General features: G+C 40.8%; 1 protein-coding gene across 1 annotated transcript in view; it reads right to left on the reverse strand.

The window, feature by feature from the left end:
* Positions 1-308: 308 nt before the first annotated feature.
* The window catches only part of LOC124267181 (AB hydrolase superfamily protein C1039.03-like), a 29,826-nt gene continuing 5,673 nt past the window's right edge, over positions 309-24,461 (reverse strand). The window contains exons 2-8 of the mRNA XM_046702095.1: positions 18,991-19,123; positions 17,162-17,283; positions 14,527-14,627; positions 13,908-14,002; positions 13,445-13,584; positions 6,237-6,323; positions 309-5,939 (exon numbers count right to left, since the gene is read on the reverse strand). Coding sequence (XP_046558051.1) covers positions 5,863-5,939; positions 6,237-6,323; positions 13,445-13,584; positions 13,908-14,002; positions 14,527-14,627; positions 17,162-17,283; positions 18,991-19,123 — 755 coding nt within the window. The 3' untranslated portion in view covers positions 309-5,862. The remainder of the gene's footprint in view (positions 5,940-6,236; positions 6,324-13,444; positions 13,585-13,907; positions 14,003-14,526; positions 14,628-17,161; positions 17,284-18,990; positions 19,124-24,461) is intronic.

The raw sequence follows: 24,461 nt of genomic DNA on the forward strand, positions 1-24,461 counted from the left end.
TTGCAGACGGCAGGCCTTTATAGAAAGGCCATGGCCTTGCAAGCAATATATTCACCCCAACTTATTCGTAACTGAAAATTATAAATATTAAGTGATATTCACATCTCGCATTAAATAATGACAATATCAAATATCTTTTCAATACATGGTGTTTATGTTGGGGGACAGTTATTATTATAATGGTGGATTGGTACATCAGAATGAATCATGGGAGGGTCAGAAACATTAATTCACATATCTGGGGAGAGTCATGAAAAACGGACATGTACAGGTTTCTGAAGATCCATTTTAACACAGCAAAAATATAATTACTTTTAAAACTCTTTATTCATAATAACTACAACAAAAGGCAACAAAACATCCAAATATCTAGGTAATAAACCACTATAAAATAACCGAGGCAGAAGTGTAAAATGCCTCTACAAAGGAGCTAAAAAATCCAAAACGGTTTGGCCAAATATGGAGTAAAGCATATGAAAAGCTGTGACAATGAAGGCATATAGCCCAATGCTTTAAGCAGTACAACTATAGATGAAAACGGGTATGATTTAACAACTTCCAAAAACAATCATCAAGTTCTGGGTTGAAGTTTCAACAGTTTGTAAATTCCTTCTCTTGGCCCCAACAGACAAGGTAATGTTGGATTTAATAAATACAACCTCCAATAATTATCTCCTTAAGTATGTAAACCAATATTTGGCAAAAATATTACAAACAAACTATTATGAAAATATACACCAACTACTTATACTCTGCAAAAATCATTACAAAATTATTATCTTGAATCTGTTCTAGAAACACAACTTGGATATGTAATGCATATTGTATAAGGTTATATATTCATCAGTAATAGAAATCATGCACACTGAGTACACTCAAGTACCAATTTCTGTGAAACAACAACACAATGTAAAGGGTTAAGCTCTTCACTGAAACATTGATAGAGTATAATTACACATCATCAGCATCCCATAGTAAACTGATCTCTCCACATACAGTGGTGAAACTGTGTTTTTCATCAGCTGTGTAACAATTGTGGCCTAAACGTAGGTGGACCAAAAGAGATAACAACCTCAACTTCCAAATAAGTACATCTACTAACGAATGACAATAGTACATTTTATTGGGTTGGAATAAGATTTTATCCGTTTATGCTTCACCATTTCTTATATACTGTATGTTTTTCATTTCCTCTGACTAAAACTGTTTTTAAAAGAAATTTTAATCTTTTCTCGTTTCATTTTTGTTTTGTCAGTCATTCTTGTAAACCAGCTAAAATCAACAAAATAAGACCTTATGACTGATCAAGGCGACTTTGCATCACAAACTTGGAACTTACAGAAATATAAATACAACTTCTTCAGAGAAGCTGATTTAAAGAAGCCATTTCAAACAATATCTATTAGTTTAGCTAATTGCTTAAACATCATTTTAAAGAAATATGCATCAAATAATGTCTTCACTTTATGTCCACCTTTGTTACGAATTCACAGACCAGACTAATTCAAACCAGATCTTATACTCAGATATAATACCTCTCACCATTTGGATACGAGTCTCCGGAGAACCTCACTTCAAAACCTTGAGCAACCTTTGACACCCTGTCTTACTAAAGGATGCATTTTTCTTCATCAAATAAGATGTTAGCTTCTGAAATTTTTTAGCCTTCATTTCTACATCATCTCTGTTCATAAATTAATGACTTTACCTTCATTGTGAATATTTGGGAAATTTCTCTTGAGGTTTCTGAGATACAAAAATCAGTTATGCTAATCTGAATGCTTTGTACATTGGTACTGGGAGTTTGGAAGCCTCTGGGTAATAGCCTGATCAAAAAGTTCACCTGTTGTGATCCCCTAAGGAGGTGTCTTCGGATCTGAACAGAATAGTACTGAAAAGGATCTGATCTGAATGAAAGTTTACACAAACCTACGGTACTATTCCAGCATTATATTAGTCATCCAATCAAATTGTGTCACCCCAAGCTCCTTACAATGTTAGTCCTCTGCTATGAGCAAAGACTAGTCAACTTCTGATTTTTCTGGGTAGGCTAACGGTTTATTAATGGAGCATTTGTCTGAAGGATTATAAGTGGAAGGCATCTACTCAAACTTGGTCCCTTCATCATAAATGAAGTCAAATGCATGAACCTCCTTCCGTTGTTGGTATTGGCATGGTTTCAGTAATTCAAGCCATTTCTTCAGTTAATCACAACCGAAGGTTTACAGAAAACCACCTGAAGGTTATAGAAGGTACGGGTAAGACAAGTAGGTAGCAAAAGTATATCAATAATGAAATTACATAACTTCAGACATCCCCGATCAGTTCCCATGTGACCTACGTGATATCTAACTGGTATATATAGTTTTAGCACCTAAACAATTTCAGATCTTTACTGACCTTCTAATCTGACAATATAACACTGACGTGAGTTCAGATCAACAAATGCTACTTCCTTAACAACAGACCATTAAACATACTGGAACATTAAGTCTGTCTTAAACAAAAACAGATAAATGAGATCATGATACAGTATGGTCATTTAATTATGAAATATCTGCTTGGTTTTCAAGTTAGTCATTATGTAAACCTCCCCCTTCCTTGATTCTTTCATATTGGGTAATACTAGGGTAATACTGATAACATAATAAGATCTCTACTGTGTTTTAAAAACAATGTTCGTTTGTGTGTTCGCTGTTTAATACCACACTATCCACTATGATATGATAACCAAGCCAGTAAACCTGACCACCTAACTTTGATTTTATTGTGTATAATTATCCATAATTTCAATAACACAACTAGTATTTACAGTTTGTAACCTAGCTTGTTTCTACCATTCATAAATTCTTGTAAGCAGATGTCAAGGCATCGTCCAGATTCTGCATTAACTAACCAAATACACTGCCTATTTAAACCAACTTCTAAATGGTTACCTGTTGACCTTCACCTACAGCTGAAAACTCTGAGTAGATGCAGAGTAAGATGTCCAGGTGGTCATGAGACATATACAGTAGTAAGGTTTCTACAAGCTACAATTAACAGTTCATTATCAGGTATTAAACTAATGTTTTTTCGTCAACTACAGAAAATTTATTAAAAATTAGAACATTTGAAGAATTTGGCATATAACACCTGCTTTTAACACTGGCACTTTAATGGCATAATAAATTATCACAACGACATAACCTTTCACATAGTGAAAACAGATGCTGCAAAGTTACTGTGGCAAGTTATTTTCTGTTATACCTGGTTTTCGGATAAACAAATATTCACAAAAATTAAAATATTTGTTTTTCTCCAATCTTGTGACAAATTCTGCCAACATAATTAAATTTTAAATCATAAACATGTTGCAAGGGAAGTAACTCCTTGACTTGTCAATCAATCCCAAGTAATCTTTTTCTTCAATTCATTTTTCGTACATAAGCAACCATAATTGATAGAGATCAGCTAAAATATATGTTTCCGCAGTTTGTTCTTTTATCCTGATAACAGATGTTTTTGGTTTTCTTAAATTAACGGTGTGTCGAAGCTCAAGTAACAGAAAATCACATGCCTAGTATCTGCTTTGGCACATATACAATAAGCACATTTGCAACCTGGAAATCATTCAACCAATGGCACTTAAACATTTCAACAACTGTAGCAATATTCCAGAACTTTCCACCACTATGGAAGATACACACTACACATATATCAAACACCAGCTGTGCTTCAGTAAGTTCATAAAAAGATTGTTAAAATATATCCATCTAATTAAAAGCATTTGAATTCTGTACACCATATTTAACTGCGAGGATTAAACCATATGATGGTGTTTCCCTAAAGTAAAAGGATAAGTTACCATGGTTACGATGAAACAAGGAATTGTAAAATATTTGTCCATCTACACATGGAATAAGTTGAAATCTTAAAGAGCTAAAGTTATCAGTAAATATTCTGATCATGACAACATAAATTGGCAATTCAACATCCATAGATCGCAAGTAAAGTTATGCTTTGGTCCGAGTGTCAGTATGATAAATATCCAAACTTGATAAAAACAAATTAAACACGGAATCATATCTTCCTAATGATCAATATACTGACCATATCATAATGACAATTAAAAGTGTATTTCTTCGATAAAACACATGGCATATATTTTTTAAACAAGCTCTTTAACTCCTGTGCTTGATCCAAAAGATAATGACTAGAAGAATTCCGGTTTTAAAACTAGTAGACATTTAACTGAGGTATGGTGTTCATTCATGGACATGCAATATTTTGTTTTGGGTGGACTTATGGCACGCTAAGCAAATATTTCTGTGCTGACTTTCTGAAAAACATACAGTCAACCAATGTTTAGGACAGTTGCCCTTTTTTCTGAAAGGAAGACAAGAATCTTGAAGAACCAATCTGAAACAGTGCTGGACAAACAAGGCCACTGACACAACAGTATGATTTGACAATGGTCAAAGTTTACATAGGTCAAACTCCCAGACACTGACTGGACATTCACATATCAGCTGATTATAAATTCTCAAGAAATTCTCAGTCCTTAAGCTGCTTAAATATACATAGACCTGTAGCATGGAAAACAACTTCAATGAGGATAACTCTGTATTAAAATTACCCGGTAACTGGCATATTGCCTTCTTGTAGTCAGATGTAATTATCTCAGTAAGAATTGTAAACATAAATATTGATAGTAATATTGTAATGCTTTGAAACAAAAAAAAAAAGAATTAAAAACTAAAGCAGTTATTAAGGACTATGAAATGGTAAAAAAGAGTATTAAAAAATGCCATAAAAATGGACTGGTATACATCCTGATATATCCTATGCCTAAAACACTTTTGTTTTTTTAAGGTTACCTGAAACCATATATCCCAATTTGTATTTTTTCAAACTCACTAATTTCCTTTCACTTTTTCTTCATTTGATCAACTAAGAAGTCATTTAAACATAATAATAATAATAATAGTCCATTTATATTGCGCGTTTATCCATGCACATTGCATGCTCAAAACCGCTGACATGTTATAACATAAGATACAAGTCTGACTACAAAAGTGTAAAAAAGCTAAAAGAAATAACAAATTCTAAAAATAGTGGAAGGGACTTTTTATAATATGTATACAGAAACTCATTTTATTACTCTTGCTTCAAATATACCTGTGCGATCCATCAGTTCTGCACACAAAACAAATACTGGCAGACACTGTCATTGTAATAGCATCAAAGGGACTTGTGCAAAGCATTCTCTCCACCAAAAACTAGGTTCTGATAATGACTTTGTAATAGTCACACAAAATATGATTTATCAAATGTAAAATAATAACACCCATAAAAAAAACCCCAAACTCTTTCAGTCTTTTAAAAATGTTGTCATTTAGAAAATCAAACCCAGTACACATTCAATAATTTTATCCAAATCCAAACACCCGTTTAAGAAACTTTCTAGACCAAATAATTATATACCTGGGCCTTAAGTGATAATAGGGATCTATATGTATTATCAAAATATTCTTGTGAATTTATTTCACTAATGTAAGTTCGAATTCCAGTCAGGGCAAAGAACATTCATTATATTTTTTTGTTTGAAAAAGTTCATATCTGGTTTTCCATATCAGCATTCTACACAAATTGTAATTGTAAAGAAGATATCCTCCACAGAATCACACCTCAGATACAATCTTCCGCACCACTACTTTCACTTTCAAAAAGGCATGAGCCTTAAATGGATGGAGTGTTATGCTCGTGTTCTACTTTGCTGCTAATTCTGTGCAAAAACTTCAATTTTCAAATGCAGAGTTTGCTTAATCCTAGCTGGGCTGTGAGCAAACATCATGGCGTCTGTTGTAACCTTCAAGGAAATCATGATGATGCTACTCTTTTCTTGATAAAGGCAAACATCTTTTCCCTGGCTTTCAGTCCCAGATCTTTATAGTGGTCTGCAAGACAGAAAATCAGCTTTAACTATTTTACTACCTGCAAAATTTAAACCAAAGTCTAAATCTTTTATAATTATAGGATCACATAAATGTAAAAAACCCTCCATGTTATGTACATCATGTTATGTACTGGTAAATCAAATGATGAGTGATACATACATTAAAGGCTCCCCACTGAGAGTTGCCTTAGTATCTTTATGCTTATTGTGGTAATGCAAAGTGACACGTTTATGTGGTCTCATGTGACCAGTAGTAACCAATCAATGTCAACACAGCTATTATCTGCAGACGACATACCAGGCTTATCGAAGAAACCATGGAGCGATCCTTTAATCATCAGGCTCTCGGCATCGATTCCGGCATCCTTGATTTTTCGCTTGTAATCTGAAAACCAAACAAAGACATGAAACGCTAGAAGGTTTTCAGGAAAAACAGGCAGGGAAGCATTGGCGGAATTGTAACAATTTGCTTTGCAGAGTTGCAGCCCTTAGTTGCGCCAGAGACTTATGACTGCAGGTAATGAATCAAAGCTTTACCATGTTTCTAGGTTTATAAGCACTATCCCTGCATTTGCAGGTTTCACAAAAGTGTAATTTTTTTAGTAAAATTGATATTTTTTACTTATCCTGACTCATGATCTTTTGCTTATCTCCCTTTCCCCTGTGAATGGTAGTGGAACACTTGAATCCCTTGAAGTTCCCGAAGCGGACGTAAAAATACACTCACCCACGAGTTACCTCCCTTTTCCCGCGCAAACAGTCATGTGACCAGCCTTACTTGTCACTCTCTCCTGATTTTTCTGCCCATGGACCTGGATCTACTGTGAAATCCGAAGTGTTTCCAGTGGGGAAGTTGGGAGGGCTTCTCCTCATGAGTCAGGATAAGTATAAAATATCAATTTTACTTAAAAAATTACATATTTTTCCTTATCCTGACTCATGATCTTTTGCTTATAGAATCCGACAGATTGGTTGTGGGTCAAGCCACTTCCTGGATTCAACACGGGATGAATAGACGCTTAAATTTTCTTCTCCTTGTGTTAGACTTCTGATGATATATCTTCAAGGATCTGAGAGGACACAAGGATAAGTCCTGGGTGTCCTCTGGTCCGAGGATCGTAGATAGCGCTGGCACATGGTACTGTCTATCTGGTTGACCAGGTAGTTGATTCTTTGCAATAAAGTCCCATCTTAGTCCTAGATGTACTGCAGCACGGTGCCCGTGTCGAATCCAGTTCATCCAAAGTCCAGCGCATGTATCTCAGACATACGAGCTGCCGTGGCTAGGGCAAGTAGGAACAGAGTTTTCTGTGTGAGTAGCTCGAAGGTAGTCTGTTCTAGAGGTTCGTAGGCATAGCTCATGAGATGATGTAGAATTACATTCAGATCCCAGGCTGGTGCTCTGAATTTCTTTTGCTGGTCCTCCAGTTCAAAAGATCACAGCAGAGCTAGTAATTCTGGTACTTTCGACAATTTGATGCCTGACTTCATAGTGACGACTGTGCTGATGGCTGCCAGATATGTGGATAATGTCGAACCTTTCAAATGTCTTGTATATCTGAGGTGACATAGATATTATGCCACTTGAGGATGAGAAGCTTTCATAGCTGTGAAGCCCTTCCGCCTTGCATATTGTTCTAATTTCTGCCATTTGTCGTCATACAAATTGCGAGTTGATCTGTGTAAAGCTAAGGTTACTGCTTTCGCTGCTCTGGCGGAGTATCCTCTTTTCTTCAGACAGGTTATGATACGGTCCACACGAGTAGCTGGAACAGTGTTGGGTTCCTGTGGTCTTGGTGTGCGGATGTCTGAGTAGGTTCGGCCATTCTGGTAGTTTGAGGGTTGGACTTCCGAGATCTTCCATTAGGTCTAGGAACCAGACTCGCTGGCCAACAGGGTGACCAAAGTCAGTTGTAAGCTTTGTGTCTGTTTGATCTTCAACAGTACTTTCGGTAGTAAGATCGGAGGTGGAAACGCGTGTAAGCGTTTAGTCCTTCCCATGATATGCTCAGTGCATCTGTTGCCCAGGCTTGGGGTCTGGTACTGGTGAAACAAACGCCTGTAGTTGTTTGTTGAACCTCGCGTGGTAACAGGTCTATGCATGGCGATCCTATTTCTCTTATAATGAGCTGGAACGATTCTGGATGGAACATCCATTCCGTGGGTGACGGATAAAGTGGTCGGGAAAGAGTGTCTGCTAGTACGTTCTTGGCTCCCGGTATGTGACACGCCTTTATCCAGATGTATGCCTTCTCTGTGATGATGAACAACTGGAATGTGAGCTGCAGTGGGCTTGGCGATCTTGTTGCTCTTTGCCAATTTATGGAGAATGCCACCGTAGAGTTGTCCGTGTGGATCATCAGCATTCTGTTGCTCAGCGAACTCGACCATAGTTGTACGGCGTTGATCACAGCTTTCATTTCCAGCAGATTGATGTGAAGATGCTGATCTGCTTTTGACCACTTCCCTGATGCAACCTGGTTGTTGAGATGTGCACCCCATCCCTGTAGCGATGCATCTGCGTAAAGATGTGTTTCTAAGACCGGCTCTTGTAAATAGGTCCCTCCGCAGACATTCGATCTGTGAGTCCACCAAAGTAGGTACACTTTGAGATTTTCTGGTAGCGAGATAGGGTCGACTCTGTCCAGATGTTTTGCCAGGAATTATTGCAGCGGCCTTAGTTGTAACCTTCCTGTGCGAGTCAAGTCTTGTGCTGAGGTTAGTAGATCGAGTAGACATTGCCATGTTCGTAGTGTTAACGGAGAGATGACTGCTTGAGGAATCATGGCTTGTATCTTGACCCAACAATCTTCTGGGGTCACAATTCGATTCTGTGTTGTGATGAATCTTATCCCAAGGAATTGGAGATCTTGTTTTGGTTCCAACTCTGACTTCATCAGGTTCACTAGTCATCCTAAAGTACTATCGGAAATAGAAAAAACCCTGTTTTTAGGCTGTTACTCTGTATCCCTAAAATTTACACAGTTGCAAATAGCATATGTCGAAATTCCATTGGAAGTGCTGACCTCTGAATAGGAATCGTAGATATTTCCTTGATTCCGGATGTATGGGGATGTGTAGATATGCATCCTGGAGGTCTATGCTGGCCATATAGTCTGCTGGACGAATTAGTAGTCTGAGTTGCAGTAGGTGGATCATTCTGAACCTTTCCGGTTTGAGTAGATAGTCTTGGTTGAATTTCTGCATGTTGTAAATCAATCTCAATTTCTCTTTGGAATTCTTCTTGGGTACTAGGAAAATTGGGGAGTAGAAGCCTGGTGTGAGATGATATTGATCTATCTTTTCTACCGCATTCTTGGTTAGAAGCGAGTTGATGGCTACTTGTAGTTTGTCTGCTTGCTCGTCTGCTTGGTTGAAGACCATCGGTCTGAGGGTTAACAGTGGTGTGGCCGCCTGGCCTTGAGCTGCACTCTGTACCCTTCTCGCAGTACTTGTGAGACGTAGTCGTCCTCCAGTATTCCCCAATTTTCCCAGTATCTTTGTAGACGTCCACCCACTGTCGATGGTTGTACAGGAATGGCTGGGGGGTAAGCATCCAGTCGTTTCGAACCCCAATTTCAACGTCTAGCTCCTCTGAAACCTCTGGGAGTACGTCCTCTCCCTGAGTTTCCTCTGTAGTTTCCGGATGAGCGACGAATAGAGCTTTTCCCACCTCTGAAGCTGGAGTATTTCTTCTCCTTAGCCTTCTGGATACCGGAATATTTCGACTTGCTGTTGTACTTCTATGAAGTCTTACGTATGACGTTGGCTAGAGTATCTATAGACTTGATCATCATGACTTCCCTTGAGTCGTGAGTAGCTTCCTTAGCTGCTTCATCTATCTCATCTCCAATGATGGTAGGTGCCGCCCAAGGAGCTCTAAGTAGCGGTTGGGTAAATCTGTCACTCCAGGAACAAGATGCCAGTAGACCCTGTCTCCGCAACAAGGTGAGACCTGTCGACCTAGAGGCCAAATGATCCGATATGAAGTATTGGTCCGTCTTCTGAGTGAGCAGAACAGATATTATCATCCTATCTTCTTCCGAACTGGGGTTCCGGAACTGGTTAATCAATGCCTCATTGATTGCTCTGGATCTTGCTAATCCGAAGAAGGATCTCCTCGTCGCGGTATCAAGTTGGGCCAACTTTTTATCCTCCACCTTGTAAATCTTGTTCCGAGAATCGTTGACCAGTTTAATATTCTCATCTAAATCCGGCGCTCTCATAAAGGGATCCATGTGATGTAAGGGGAATTTCCTCGCATTAAATGCTGGCAGATGTTGATTCTGGAATCTAGTAGCTTTGTCAAAAGATATGGGTAGGTTCGAAGGCACCTTGCATATCGGCTCAATAGGAGGAATGGTAACCAAGTCGAAGTCGTCCTTGCACATCTTATAAGTGTAAGCATCATCCAATTCCTTGGAGGGAGACTCTAAGTTCAATCCATTAGCTATCCAAGCTGTAACCTCCATATCTGAGAAGACATAGTCGATATGTTAATCAGATAGTTCTTGTTCCGTAGAGCTATGCCTTCGCGAATCCTCCATATGCGAACCTTCCTTTCGCAAATGTTGTGATTCATCCTTTCGCGAACGTCTGTCTCGTGATTCATCCCTTCGCGAAACTAGTCCTCTTCACGAACCTCACCCTTCGCAAACTTCCTTTCATGAACCTTGCCTTCGTGAACATTCCCTTCGCGTGTTGAGCTGTGGGATCTAGATCTGGATCGACTGGCTCTTGGGGATGGATTCCTAGGCGTTCTCGAACGTTGAGGGTTCGCAGACGAAGTTCTCGTAGAGTTAGTAGCCTTCGCGAACTTTCCATCTTGTTGTATGATGACAGAGTCGTCCGATTGTGATGACCTCCTTGAACATACACGGTCGCCAACGTTGTCTGCAGTTGTAGATCTGTGAGACGTATTAGGTTCGCGTAGCTCTGAGGGCTTGCGAACGTTGTCAGATGATGGACTGTTCTGTCGTGCCTTCGCTTCCTCATCAAAACGTTGTTCCCTCATGGCCATCATTTGAGTAGTAAATTGCCTCATAAAAGCGCCAGGATCGAAGTTCTGCATTGACTGATGGAACTGATTCGTTAATGCGTTGAGAAGTTAGCGGTTGGTCGATCAAACAGCTGATGTGTTGTTGTAGCTTCAACTTCACTGCGCTTTGAGAAGTTGGTGGTTGGTCATCAAACAGCATTGTACCCATGTGGGGATTGAACGGCTGTTGTAGTTGCAGGAGACGATCTAGTAGTTGTGGAGGTCGACTACATCGTCGATCTAATAGGTACTTCGGGCAGAAGTAACGGTGGTTCATCAAACACGTCTGCTTCACGCGGTAGAATGATCTCCTCATTAAACGACCTCTGATGAGTTGACTTGCTAGGTCGTGTTGATTTCGATGTTGACCTAGTTATAGATGCCCCTTTCTGCGTTGTGGATGAAGCAGTAGTCTTTTTCTTACTCTGAGAGGGCGTCAACTCCGTCGTAGCAGACCTCTTTTTCGACCCCATAATCGACGACTGCCCCTGCAACGTACTCAACATAGCACCAGAATTATGTATTTCTGCAGGAGGAAACAACCTACGGTTACCGGCTTGATCTCCAGGTTTATCAACCGTGACTTGTGATGACTTCCTCACCCGATCCATGGCACGTCTATAGATATAAGACAAATATTGATTAAATTGCAAATTTGATAAATCACTGCAATATATACAACGTGAGGTGGAAGAACATGGCTTAATGCACGATGGGCATAGGGGGTGAGGATCAGCCACTGATAGCCGGTGCCTGCAAACAATGCAAGATTTCATGAAATGTAAATAATTTACATTATGATGAAATTATGTCACCAAATTTTATACAATTAATACATGATAGTAATAGTCAAATACCATACACAGCATAATTTTGATAAATAGGATCTAAATATAACCGATATCTGCCGTATACGGGACTCCAGTGCTCACCCAACCATCCGCCTTGGCGAAAAGGGAGAGAGTGACAAGTAAGGCTGATCACATGACTGTTTGCGCGGGAAAAGGGAGGTAACTCGTGGGTGAGTGTATTTTTACGTCCGCTTCGGGAACTTCAAGGGATTCAAGTGTTCCACTACCATTCGCAAGGGAAAGGGAGATAAGCAAAAGATCATGAGTCAGGATAAGGAAAAATATAGTAAGCATATCTCCTCAAGTTTCATACTCGTGAAGACCCGGGTTAGATTTGTCTTCAGCAACCCATGCTTGTCGTAAGAGGCGACTAACGGGATCAAATGGTCAGACACACTGACTTGTCATCATATCCCAATTGCGTTTATCAATGCTCATGCTACTGATCACTGGATTGTCAGGTCCAAACCTGATTATTTACAGACCGCCGCCATATAGATGAAATATTGCTGAGTGCGGCGCTAAACAACAACCAAATCAAACCAAACCTTAAGTTTCCCCTAAAATACATCTGGTACTCTGTGTTTCATAAGGCAGCAGTGGGTGTGATTATATTATGCACAAATTATGATATTAAGTTACTTGGCAACAGACAATGTGAGTGTATGTTGTTTTATGCAATGAAAGTCATCATTTCCAAGGGCGGATCCAGGACTTTGGAGAAGTGGGGGTGCACATAAATCATGACAGCCAAAGGTTAAGGGGAAATGTTTTTCAGGGAATTTTTGTTTTTTGTGAGTGAGTGAGTGAGAGTGAGTGAGTCCACATTTGGACACATAACCTATGTCGTTGATTCTACAAGTGAGTGAATGTTGTTTCAGCTGAGTGAGTGAGTGAGTGAGTGAGTGAGTCCACATTTGGACACATAACCTATGTCGTTGATTCTACAAGTGAGTGAATGTTGTTTCAGCTGCAGCCTGCCATATCTTCCGGTATAATTGCAGCCACTAAATAAACTGACAGCATCACCTACTCTCCATGCTATTAGTTTACAGTGACATTATAATCATACATGTGAGAGAACTGACCCTCCCTTCTTAGTCAAGTCTTGCAGCATTTACCCCGTAACCTTTTCTCATCACATTCTCCACAGTTTGATTGTCAAAGACAGATAGTTGTATGGCTGCCTGCCACATTTCTACACTTTACTAACCAAGTATGGGTTGACGCCGCTTTTACAAATATTCAAGCAATATCATGGCAGGGGACACCAGAAATGGGTTTCAAACATTGTGCCCATGTGGGGAATCAACCCAGGTCTTCGACATGACGAGTGAACACTTTATCCACTAGGCTACCCCAACTGGCCTCAACAGTTAACACCTGTGAACAGTGAACTGTCTCCATTGGATCTTAAAGTCATCCGACAGGGACCTGATGGGGGCGGTTGGGTATCCTAGTGGTTAAACTGCAGGAATATTGTTAAAGCGACTTAAAACTAAACTGGCATCACAAACAACCTGGCTGGGTATCCTAGTGGTTAAACTGCAGGAATATTGCTAAAAGCAACTTAAAACTAACTCACTTACAACCTGATGCCCCCCCTAATGTACTCACTATATGCCTGGTCACGGAGCGGATCAAACTCGGCAAGAAGCAGGAGAGTGGGCGGGAGGCAGGTAAAGCTCTCACGAAACAGTGGGGATGCTCGTGGGTTTTTTTCTTCTTCAGGATTGTTCACAACTTTGTCTACACACCTTGGAAAAATATACAAAACCACTGTTTAATATATATGAGATAAATACGAAATCTTACCCACTCAGCTAATGCAGTGTCTGAGGGGGTTAGATCACTGACTCTGTTGTGCTGGCAATTCCTTGCCTGACTCTGAGAGTATGAGTTCAAATCCCAGATGGGACTCAATCCATAAATATACTAGAATCTTTACTTCACTGAGAAAGTGTAATCCCAAATATAACATATGAACGATTGCATGAGGCTAGTTGTGTCTCGTCTTCCCTGATTCATGACAGTGGTCAATACTCAATCTACCGGTATTCTCTGCAGAAATTATACTGACCATCTCAGAATTCCAACAGTCAAAATTGGGCCATTTTCAAATTCTGTACAAGATGGCTGGTCACATGTCAGATCAAGCCAGGGGTACACCAGCACCTGACAATGAAACATGTCAATGTAGAGCATAGTCTCTGAGATACTGAATACTGTACTTCAATGTAGAGCAAGTCCTCATTGAGATATACCAGTGAACATATGGGCTAGCATTGGTCTTCAGCAAGCCATTATTGTCTTAAGAGGTCACAAACATGATAAGGTGTTCAGGCAAGCTAACTTGGTTCAAGATGCATGTCATTATATTCCAATTACGTAGAAACAATACCCATGATACCAACTTTACTGGATTGTTTGGTTCAGGTTCGATAGTTGGAAGAATAATGTCACATGGCTGTGTGCGGTGTTAAACATGATACCAACTTTAGTGGGATAACAAGATTTCACATCCGTTTAGAGCATAGTCCTTACTGGGATCAAATGCATCACATATCGAAGCAGGACCTGGTTCTTACTGACACATCAAGCATACTGCATCAATGCAGAGCATAGTTCATACTTGTATAACAAACATTTAGTTACTTGGGGCAAATTCTGCCAGGAATCAAAAAGCACATGGATCGTACCTGGAACGCGATTCCTTTCGTCACTTCATGGCACAAAGTTGCGGCTATTGTCCCTCCAGCACTGCAGCCAACCAATCCGATCTTGCTTTCATTGGTGCCACCTGGAGGCAAGATGTGGTACTATGAAGTTATCTCAGAGTCTAAATGAAGTCACCTCAGCTTCTGCCATGACGAAAACAAATCAATATATTTTGTACAACATCTTTTTGTTTGTAATGTTGTTAAAATAATTCTACAGTTTACTTGGCCAGTGCCGAAGTTCTGAAGCTCGAGCTGACTTGGCTCTGCTCACTACATCAAACAAGAGAGTTTTCTGCTCCAGTCACCACACCACAGGTGTAAGCTTATCACATGACCAGACTTTTCTCCTTTGCAAACATACACACTTATCCTGAAATATGAACAGGTGGGCCAAATTCAAGCCTCAAGATAAGCATACATTCAGTCTTCCACAATTCCTGCTGTGATATTGCTGGCACATTACCAAAAGTGTCGCCGTGACCTTGAAAATTACGTGAAGGTCACCAAAATGGACTGGACCTTGCGTCTGCCCTAGATAAAGCTTGGTGTCAAATATGAAGAAAGTCCAGTAAATTGTTCTTGAGATATCGCGCTGACAATCTTTACATGCAGGTTAACATGCTGAAATCTTCTTCAAAGTGTCGCCATGACCTTGAATATTATGTGAAGGTCACCAAAATCGACTGGGCCCTGCGCCTTCCCTAGATAAAGCTTGGTGTCAAATATGAGGTGAGGTGTGGTGAAATTGGGTTTAACGTCGTGCTTGAGAATATTTCGCTCATATGACGACGTGCATGTGCATGTGTATGTGTATGTGCGGCTGCTTGTACTAGCCCAGACTTAAGCTGGTTTTATAGTGCTAGCCCACTGAGATACCATGCCGCAGTGAAGCATGAATACCCCACTCAGACACATTATACTGACTCCGAGCCGACCAGTCCTTGTTGTAGCCATTAATGCCAAGCACAAGGCAGGGACCATAAAGTACCATATTTTAACGTCTTTTGTTATGACGCGGTCGGGGATCGAACCCGCGACCTTCCGCTCTCCGGGCGGACGCTCTAACCACTACACCACGGAGGCGGTCGTGTCAAATATGACTGACTGACTGACTGAGTTTAGTTTTACGCCGCTTTTAGCAATATTCCAGCAATATCACGGCCGGGGACACCAGAAATGGTGTCAAATATGAAGAAAGTCCAGTGAACCGTTCTTCAGATATCTCGCTGACAATCTTAACATGCAGTTTAACATGCTGAAATCTTCAAAGTGTCGCCGTGACCTTGAAAATTATGTGAAGGTCACTAAAATGGACTGGACCTCGCATCTTCCCTAGATGAAGCTTGGTGTCAAATATGAAGAAAGTTCAGTGAATGGTTCTTGAAATATCGCGCTGACAATCTTTACATGCAGGTTAACATGCTGAAATCTTCAAAGTGTCGCCATGAACTTGAAAATTATGTGAAGGTCACTAAAATCTACTGGGCCCTGCACCTTCCCTAGATGAAGCTTGGAGTCAAATATGAAGAAAGTCCAGTCAATGGTTCTTGAGATATCTCGCTGACAAGGGTAAAACGTTAAAGTCCCCCTTGTGACCTTGAAATAAAGGTCAAGGTCACCAAACGTGACTGGGATCTTTCTTATACTGTGATGAACCTAGGTACCAAATATGAAAAGAATCTAGTCAACGGTTCTCAAGATATTCCAATTCGTACGTACGTATGTACCGACGGAGCCTAATACTAAATCCCCCGCTTAGCGCTAAACGCGCGGCGGAGGATAATTATACAGATATGCTACTATGACTGCAACAGAGAGGTGCATCACGATATAGATTTACACAATAAAGTGACCATTTCTCCAGCTCTGTGATGCCTAGATGACAGCGCATAAAACTGTAACAATGGATAAACATGCTCATAAAAGTTTTCCATTTTAGGATATTTTCTCAATGAAAGCGAAACAAATGTGAAAACATTATATCTTGAATGGATCGTGTAAGACATGATGATATGTCAGAGGTACGAGGCTGGTCACAAGGAACTCTGGGCAAATGGAGTGTTCTGCAAAGTGATGTGCTTCATACAACTTTGGCATTAATAATGGAATCTAGGGTATGATAAATACTGGCTCTTAATCCTATCAGGCTTACAATTTTTTAATCCTATCAGGCTTACAATTAGTATTTAGTAACTCATCTGTAAGAAATTCACACAAGCTTTCTTTTCAAACCAATGATAATATGACAGTTATTATGCACAGCACTTCACTGTGCAGAACTTGTGTTCTGTTCCTGAGAAATGAATTGTGTATGCATGATAAAATAATGTCTGTGACACAAACCCTGGCAGAAATACATCCAATACAACCAGTGCAAGTTGATACTGATTACATTTGGCAAGTCTAGGTTCAAGTGGCACCTATTCATTATATTTCATTAAGATGATGAAAGAACTACTTTTTTCCTGTAAACAATGTTCTTTTCCAAGACCAGTCTACTGTCAATGTAGTGCTTCAAAAGTGCTTAATGTGTCTGGAATACCAACAAAGACAATTAGTAAATATTTCAATCAGTCTGGTCTTGTTAACCATTTTAACCCGACTTTGACCCTACCTATGAGAGCCTTGTTCATCAGTACCCATCGCAGAACATTCTTCCCGTCCTCAAAGGCTGCTGGGAACTTGTTTTCTGGGGCCAGTCGATATTCCACGTTCACAACAACACATGGAAGGTCTCTGAAAAGTCAAAGGGTTAATCAACAATGTTCAGAAGTAAGGGTTGTCTTAGACTTGCACAAGTCTCTAAAGTAATAATCAATAGTTTTATAGAAAATTTCTAAAAAATATAAATAACAGACTGGCATCCTTAGATGTCCGCTTATCTAGACTTGCCTCTTTAAAGGATAGGATTATTATACATCCATGGACATAGCATTCAGTACAGCCTTGGAGCAAAACTATACTGTCCGCTTATCTAGACTTGCCTCTTTAAAGGATAGAATTACCATACATCCATGGACATAGCATTCAGTACAGCCTTGGAGCAAGGCTAGGGTTGTCCTGAAGCCCTTGTGCATGTTGAGGTTCGGCCCGATGACCTATATACAGGCCTACCATACAAACGATGAACAAATCATCAAAACTGAACTCATATACACCAAAACAGAACAAAAATCACCAAAATAGGAAAATAAACTTCCAAAACTGCAAGAATATCCTCTAAAACCGAAACAATACATCTGTAATGGAAGACTAATCGTTTGAAATGGAAACAAAACTTCGTGTATCAGCTACAAGAGCGTGAGAACGGTCGCCGAGCGTACAAAACGACATTCATAGCATCCCAACACGGCAGTCATAGCATCCCAAAATGGCATACAAATCGTCAAAGATGGTGGCGAGGGGAGACAAATAGGCTTTGGTACATAATGTTTTTCGTCACTATGAGTCTAATCTTGAAAATTTGATATCGGGATGTAGTGCATAAACCCCCTATTGTAGTAAGCTTCAAACCTATGTCCATACTTCTCAGTGTCAGGCTTGCAATTCTACACAATGTGGTCCCTCATTCAACCAAATAGGATTTCTTGTCAACATGTCGGGCTACTGTTTCTCTTCAGTTTTGTAAATAAAGTATTCATAGCATCACATTCAACATTACTATATTTTAGTGATTTAAAAAGTTTACAAAAACTTTGTTCATTCTTAACTGCACAGATTGTCTAAAAGCATCAACAACTAATACATATTGGCAAATGAACATGGCATTAAAATATGGTAATGATACCATAACTTGTATTTATGAAATCACAGAAGCAATACATTGTTAACGGGACAAGGGGGGGTTAGTAAAATAAAATATTTCTTCGGTTTACAGATTACTAATCTTCTGGTCAGTGGGATTGAATTTAATAAAAAAAAACCCATTCTGATTCAGTGTGCAAAACAGCTACTGGCTCGCTAGCCCGTGGCTAGTAAAAATCCAGTCGGGCCAGTATATGTCCACAGTCACTGGCCCGACTTGCTAGTGAATTTTCACGGGGTCATTTTGTCTTGCCGAAGTTATGATACACTTTTAAATCATGCAAGAATATGGCCTGATAAAAATGTTAATCACATTAGCAGCTTAATGATGAAACCTGTGTCTACATTCAAAATTTCGGACTAGAAAATTATTCTGTTGGATAGTAACTTTCAGGCATAGCTATCCCGTCTGGCTTGCAAAATTTGGAAACTATTTCGCACACTGTTCTGATTATCATATTTCTTTGTTGATATGATGTATATCAATTCTCATGATCATAATCACTGGATTATCTGGTCCAGAATAGAATATTTACAGACTGACGTCATTGCTGGAATATTGTTAGGGGTTAGATAACAGACATACTGCCACTAAACTGCCCTACACTGTGAAGGCCACAGTTCCACCCCGACACTCACCTCGCCAATACCTGGCAGATTGGCCTGTCCGCCTCCTTCGACCCGAACACCAGGCCCCCTCCATGGAAGTACACCAGGATGATGGGATTGCTGTTGCAGCTCCGTGGTTTGATCACATCAATGGGGATCCCATCTGGAAAAGGAAGAGTCTCATGTACACTTATTGTCCGTTTGGGTTCAAATGAGAATGATGAATGATTAAATATCTCGAAAAAGGGATAAGTGCACAAAACATAAATAAGACATGATGTGATTTTTATGGAAAAGCATGTACAATGTGAATGACACCCCCTAAAATTCATGTACAAAATCAATGACCCCCCTCTCCCTTCCCATAATTTTTAAGCCTAGTTTTAAATATTTTTTATGTACAAAATTGCTGAGCCTCCCCTAGTACATGTGTACAAAATTGATGCCCCCCCCCATCCCCAGAAGAAAATGGGTGATACCCCTTTAAAATCATCATCACTCCCCCTAGCCATAAATTATGAACGGCCTCTTAGTAAAATAATTTAGTCAAATTCCTGGATTGTAAATTTGGTGATTTGATCGCACAGTTTGAGATAATATTAAATAAATATTGTCAAAGCTTGTCTGATATTTTCTGCAGCATTTTACCCATGAGTTTATAGTACAAAAAAGTGTAATAGCCACAAAAAGAGTGTTCACACATAAGAAAACCACAGAGTGTGAAAATCAAGTTCTACTGCAGAGCTCTATCCACAGCTCAGCCAGCTCCCATCATGGTCCATCACACAGGTCGTATCTGACCAGACTGCAGATTTCTCAAGGATTACAACATGTCTGTGATACAAACATAGTTCCTCTTATACTGGCTATGCTCCAGATTTGTTTCTCGGTGTATGATACTGCCTTGTGTCAAGCTGTGTAGTCCATCGCTGCTTGGAATGTTACTTATCTGCTGACATGTTTATTACAACACAAGATCCTCCTAGATAAGGATGCTTTCTCACCAGCTTCAACATCAATACAACAAACATGACACATCAAAATGCTACTTCTCAAAAGGAATTTGGCATAAATCCACAATCAAACCATGGCTTCGTATGGGCAAGCCCTGAGATGTATATAATCAAATCAGAAGATAGTCTGACCTTTCTGACCTGTAAAGGGAAAGATACTTCCATCATATCAAGACTGGGGAAGGAATGCTTTTATGCTGCTGTTCCTGGAAAAACTTCATTTGATAATATATCTAAATAAATTTTTTTTTTTTTTTTATTTTTTAAATTTTTTTTTTTTTATTCCTGTAGACATATTACATATTATTTTTATTATTATTCATATTATATAATCACATGTCCTACAGGACATGAAAACTAACTAACTAACTAACTAACTAACTAACTAACTAACTAAATATCATTCTTTCACACTTTTATACCCATGCATACTGGTACACACCTAAAAGTAAATAAGTCATAAATTTTCATTAATTACATTTGCCCATACATTGCCCATTTCATTTCAAAGTCATTAAACATTGCTTTATTCCAATATCTTACATTATCTATCAAATAATAGGATTTCAATTCTTTCTTAAAGTGATATACAGTGGGTGATATTTTCCTCAGCTTATATATATCTAAATAATTAACCCTATGTCCTGGGGGATCAATACTGTATGGCTGTGTCTGTCATTTCATTGATAAACATTGTTGTTTGGGTGTTATAACTGACTAGTATATTCTGGTAAGAATTATACTCAAATTCTGTCAACAGCAGATGTTTTTCAATCTAACATTGAGAGAGCAGTTGGTTGGGCTTTAACACTGTGTTTAACAGTATTCCAGTTATATCACGTCTCATCGGCTGAATGTGTGAGAATAGTTGGCAGTGATGCATCAATCTAACATGGTAATCTCCATCAAGTACCGGTATACTGGCCACATAAAGAAACTGTGCACACAGGAAATATAAAGATAGACAGACAGTGTCTTTATACATAAATAAAGGTGTGAACATGCTCATCATGCCAAAATTAACATCTGCTCAACGTCACGAAACCCTTGGAATGGTTCGAGCAGGCATGAGCCAACAACAGGTGGCAGCACATTTCCAATGCCATCGTAACACGATATTAGCATTGGTCAGTTGTTATGGAAACAGTAATGATGTCGCCGACCACCCACGTTTTGGGGCGTCCCCGAGTAACGACGCCAAGACAGGACAGATGGATTCGGGTGAATAATCTCAGACACAGGTTCTAGACGGCAGTGACCACGTCCCAAACCATTCCCCAGGACTTCAATGCTCCTTTGGTAGCCTATATGCGTCGCCGATGCACTGCTGTGCTTCACGCGCATGATGGTCATACCCGTTATTGACTTTGTGACTTCGTCGTGTGACCCCCTACTCAGTTTTGAACTTCTGACGTCATCGCTACGGATATTGTTCATGTTCTTTTGACATGTTGTTGTGGCCCGATACTTCAGCTTATAAAGTGTCTACAACATTTCGTCTTTTCTGTGTTGTATTCCAATTCTGAAGGAATTTTCTGTGTGCACAGTTTCTTTATGTGGCTAGTATACAATCTGATGGATATGACATCACGGAACTTTGTGGAGATCAGGTGAGGCATACCACACCACCAGCTAAGGACACCAATACATGTTCATGCCCCCCAAGTTATTACTTCGATTAAGCTGGACTCAAAAATAGATGGGTCATAAATCCAAGAATAATCAACATGAAACAAATAGATGACCCTATTACTAATTTCCTAGTTGAACCTGACTTAATGATGAAAAGTAATCATGACACTCTCATTCTGCCATATATAGCGGTCCCTTCATTAACAGGTGGTACATTCATAGCCCATCACTTTCCCCATGGATGATCATGAAGCCTAAATGTTGCTGCAATCATCATCTTGGTCAGGACATGGTGTAGAGAACTGACGTGGTCACAGATGGGGAGAGTTGTGGGTACAACATGGTCACTGATGGGGAGAGTTGTGGGTACAACATGGTCACTGATGGGGAGAGTTGTGGGTACAACATGGTCACTGATGGGGAGAGCTGTGGGTACAACATGGTCACTGATGGGGAGAGTTGTGGGTACAACATGGTCACTGATGGGGAGAGCTGTGGGTACAACATGGTCACTGATGGGGAGAGTTGTGGGTACAACTTGGTCACTGATGGGGAGAGCTGTGGGTACAACATGGTCACTGATGGGGAGAGTTGTGGGTACAACATGGTCACTGATGGGGAGAGTTGTGGGCACAACAACATGGTCACTGATGGGAGAGTTGTGGGTACAACAACATGGTCACTGATGGGGAGTTGTGGGTACAACTTGGTCACTGATGGGGAGAGTTGTGGGTACAACATGGTCACTGATGGGGAGAGTTGTGGGTACACATGGTCACTGATGGGGAGAGTTGTGGGTACAACTTGGTCACTGATGGGGAGAGTTGTGGGTACAACTTGGTCACTGATGGGGAGAGTTGTGGGTACAACTTGGTCACTGATGGGGAGAGTTGTGGGTACAACTTGGTCACTGATGGGGAGAGTTGTGGGTACAACATGGTCACTGATGGGGAGAGTTATGGTACAACTGATTGGTCACTGGGATGGGGGAGAGTTGGGGAGAGTTGTGGGTACAACTTGGTCACTGGATGGGGAGAGTTGTGGGTACAACTTGGGGTCACTGATGGGGAGAGTTGTGGGAGCCTTGGTCACTGATGGGGAGAGTTGTGGGTACAACATGGTACAACATGGTCACTGGTACAACTTGGATGGTCACTGATAGAAGGGGAGAGTTGTGGGTACAACATGGTCACTGATGGGGAGAGTTGTGGGTACAACATGGTCACTGATGAAGGAGAGACTTGGTCTGTAGGGAGAGAGAGTCACTGATGGGGAGAGTTGTGGGTACAACATGGTCACTGATGGGGAGAGTTGTGGTCACTGATGGGGAGAGTTGTGGGTACAACATGGTCACTGATGGGGAGAGTTGTGGGTACAACATGGTCACTGATGGGGAGAGTTGTGGGCACAACATGGTCACTGATGGGGAGAGTTGTGGGTACAACATGGTCATGGTCACTGATGGGGAGAGTTGTGGGTACAACATGGTCACTGATGGGAGATGGTCACTGATGGGGGAGAGCTGTGGGTACAACATGGTCTGATAGGCTGATGAGAGTTGGGTGGGTACAACTGATGGGGAGAGTTGTGGGTACAACACTGATGAGTGGGTACAACATGGGATGGGGAGAGTTGTGGGTACAACTTGGTCACCAATAGGGAGAGAGTTTGGTACAACATGGTCACTGATGAGAGTTGGGGAGAGTTGTGGGTACAACATGGTCACTGATGGGGAGAGTTGTGGGTACAACTTGGTCACTGATGGGGAGAGTTGTGGGTACAACATGGTCACTGATGGGGAGAGTTGTGGGTACAACATGGTCACTGATGGGGAGAGCTGTGGGTACAACATGGTCACTGATGGGGAGAGTTGTGGGTACAACATGGTCACTGATGGGGAGAGTTGTGGGTACAACATGGTCACTGATGGGGAGAGTTGTGGGTACAACATGGTCACTGATGGGGGGGAGAGTTGTGGGTACAACATGGTCACTGATAGGGAGAGTTGTGGTACAACATGGTCACTGATGGGGAGAACATGGTCACTGATAGGGGGGAGAGTTGTGGGTACAACTTGGTCACTGATGGGGAGAGTTGTGGTACAACATGGTAACAGTACAACTTGGTCACTGATGGGGAGAGTTGTGGGTACAACATGGTCACTGATGGGGAGAGTTGTGGGTACAACTTGGTCACCAATAGGGAGAGAGTTGGTACAACATGGTCACTGATGGGGAGAGTTGTGGGTACAACTTGGTCACTGATAGGGGGAGAGTTGTGGGGAGAGGTACAACATGGGTCACTGATGTACAACATGGAGAGGGAGAGTGTGGGTCACCAGACTGTGGTCACTGGATAGGAGAGGGTTGGTACAAGAGTGGTAGGAGAGTTGTGGGTACAACATGGTCACTGATGGAGGGGAGTTGTGGGAGTCACCAATGTTGGGTACAACAATGGTCACTGATGGGGAGAGTTGTGGGATGGTCACTGATGGGGAGAGCTGTGGGTACAACATGGTCACTGATGGGGAGAGTTGTGGGTACAACATGGTCACTGATGGGGGAGAGGTGTAGGTACAACATGGTCACAACATGGTCACTGATGGGGAGAGTTGTGGGTACAACATGGTCACTGATGGGGAGAGTTGTGGGTACAACATGGTCACTGATGGGGGAGAGTTGGGGAGAGTCACTGATGGGAGAGTTGTGGGTACAACATGGTCACTGATGGGGAGAGTTGTGGGATGGGAGAGTTGTGGAGTACAACATGGTCACAGATGGGGGAGAGTTGTGGGACATGGTCACTGATGGGGAGAGTTGTGGGTACAACTTGGTCACCAATGATGGGAGAGAGTTG

The sequence above is a fragment of the Haliotis rubra genome, unplaced genomic scaffold (genome assembly GCF_003918875.1).
Source record: "Haliotis rubra isolate DU_JTF1 unplaced genomic scaffold, ASM391887v1 Scf13, whole genome shotgun sequence".
NCBI lineage: Eukaryota > Metazoa > Mollusca > Gastropoda > Lepetellida > Haliotidae > Haliotis > Haliotis rubra.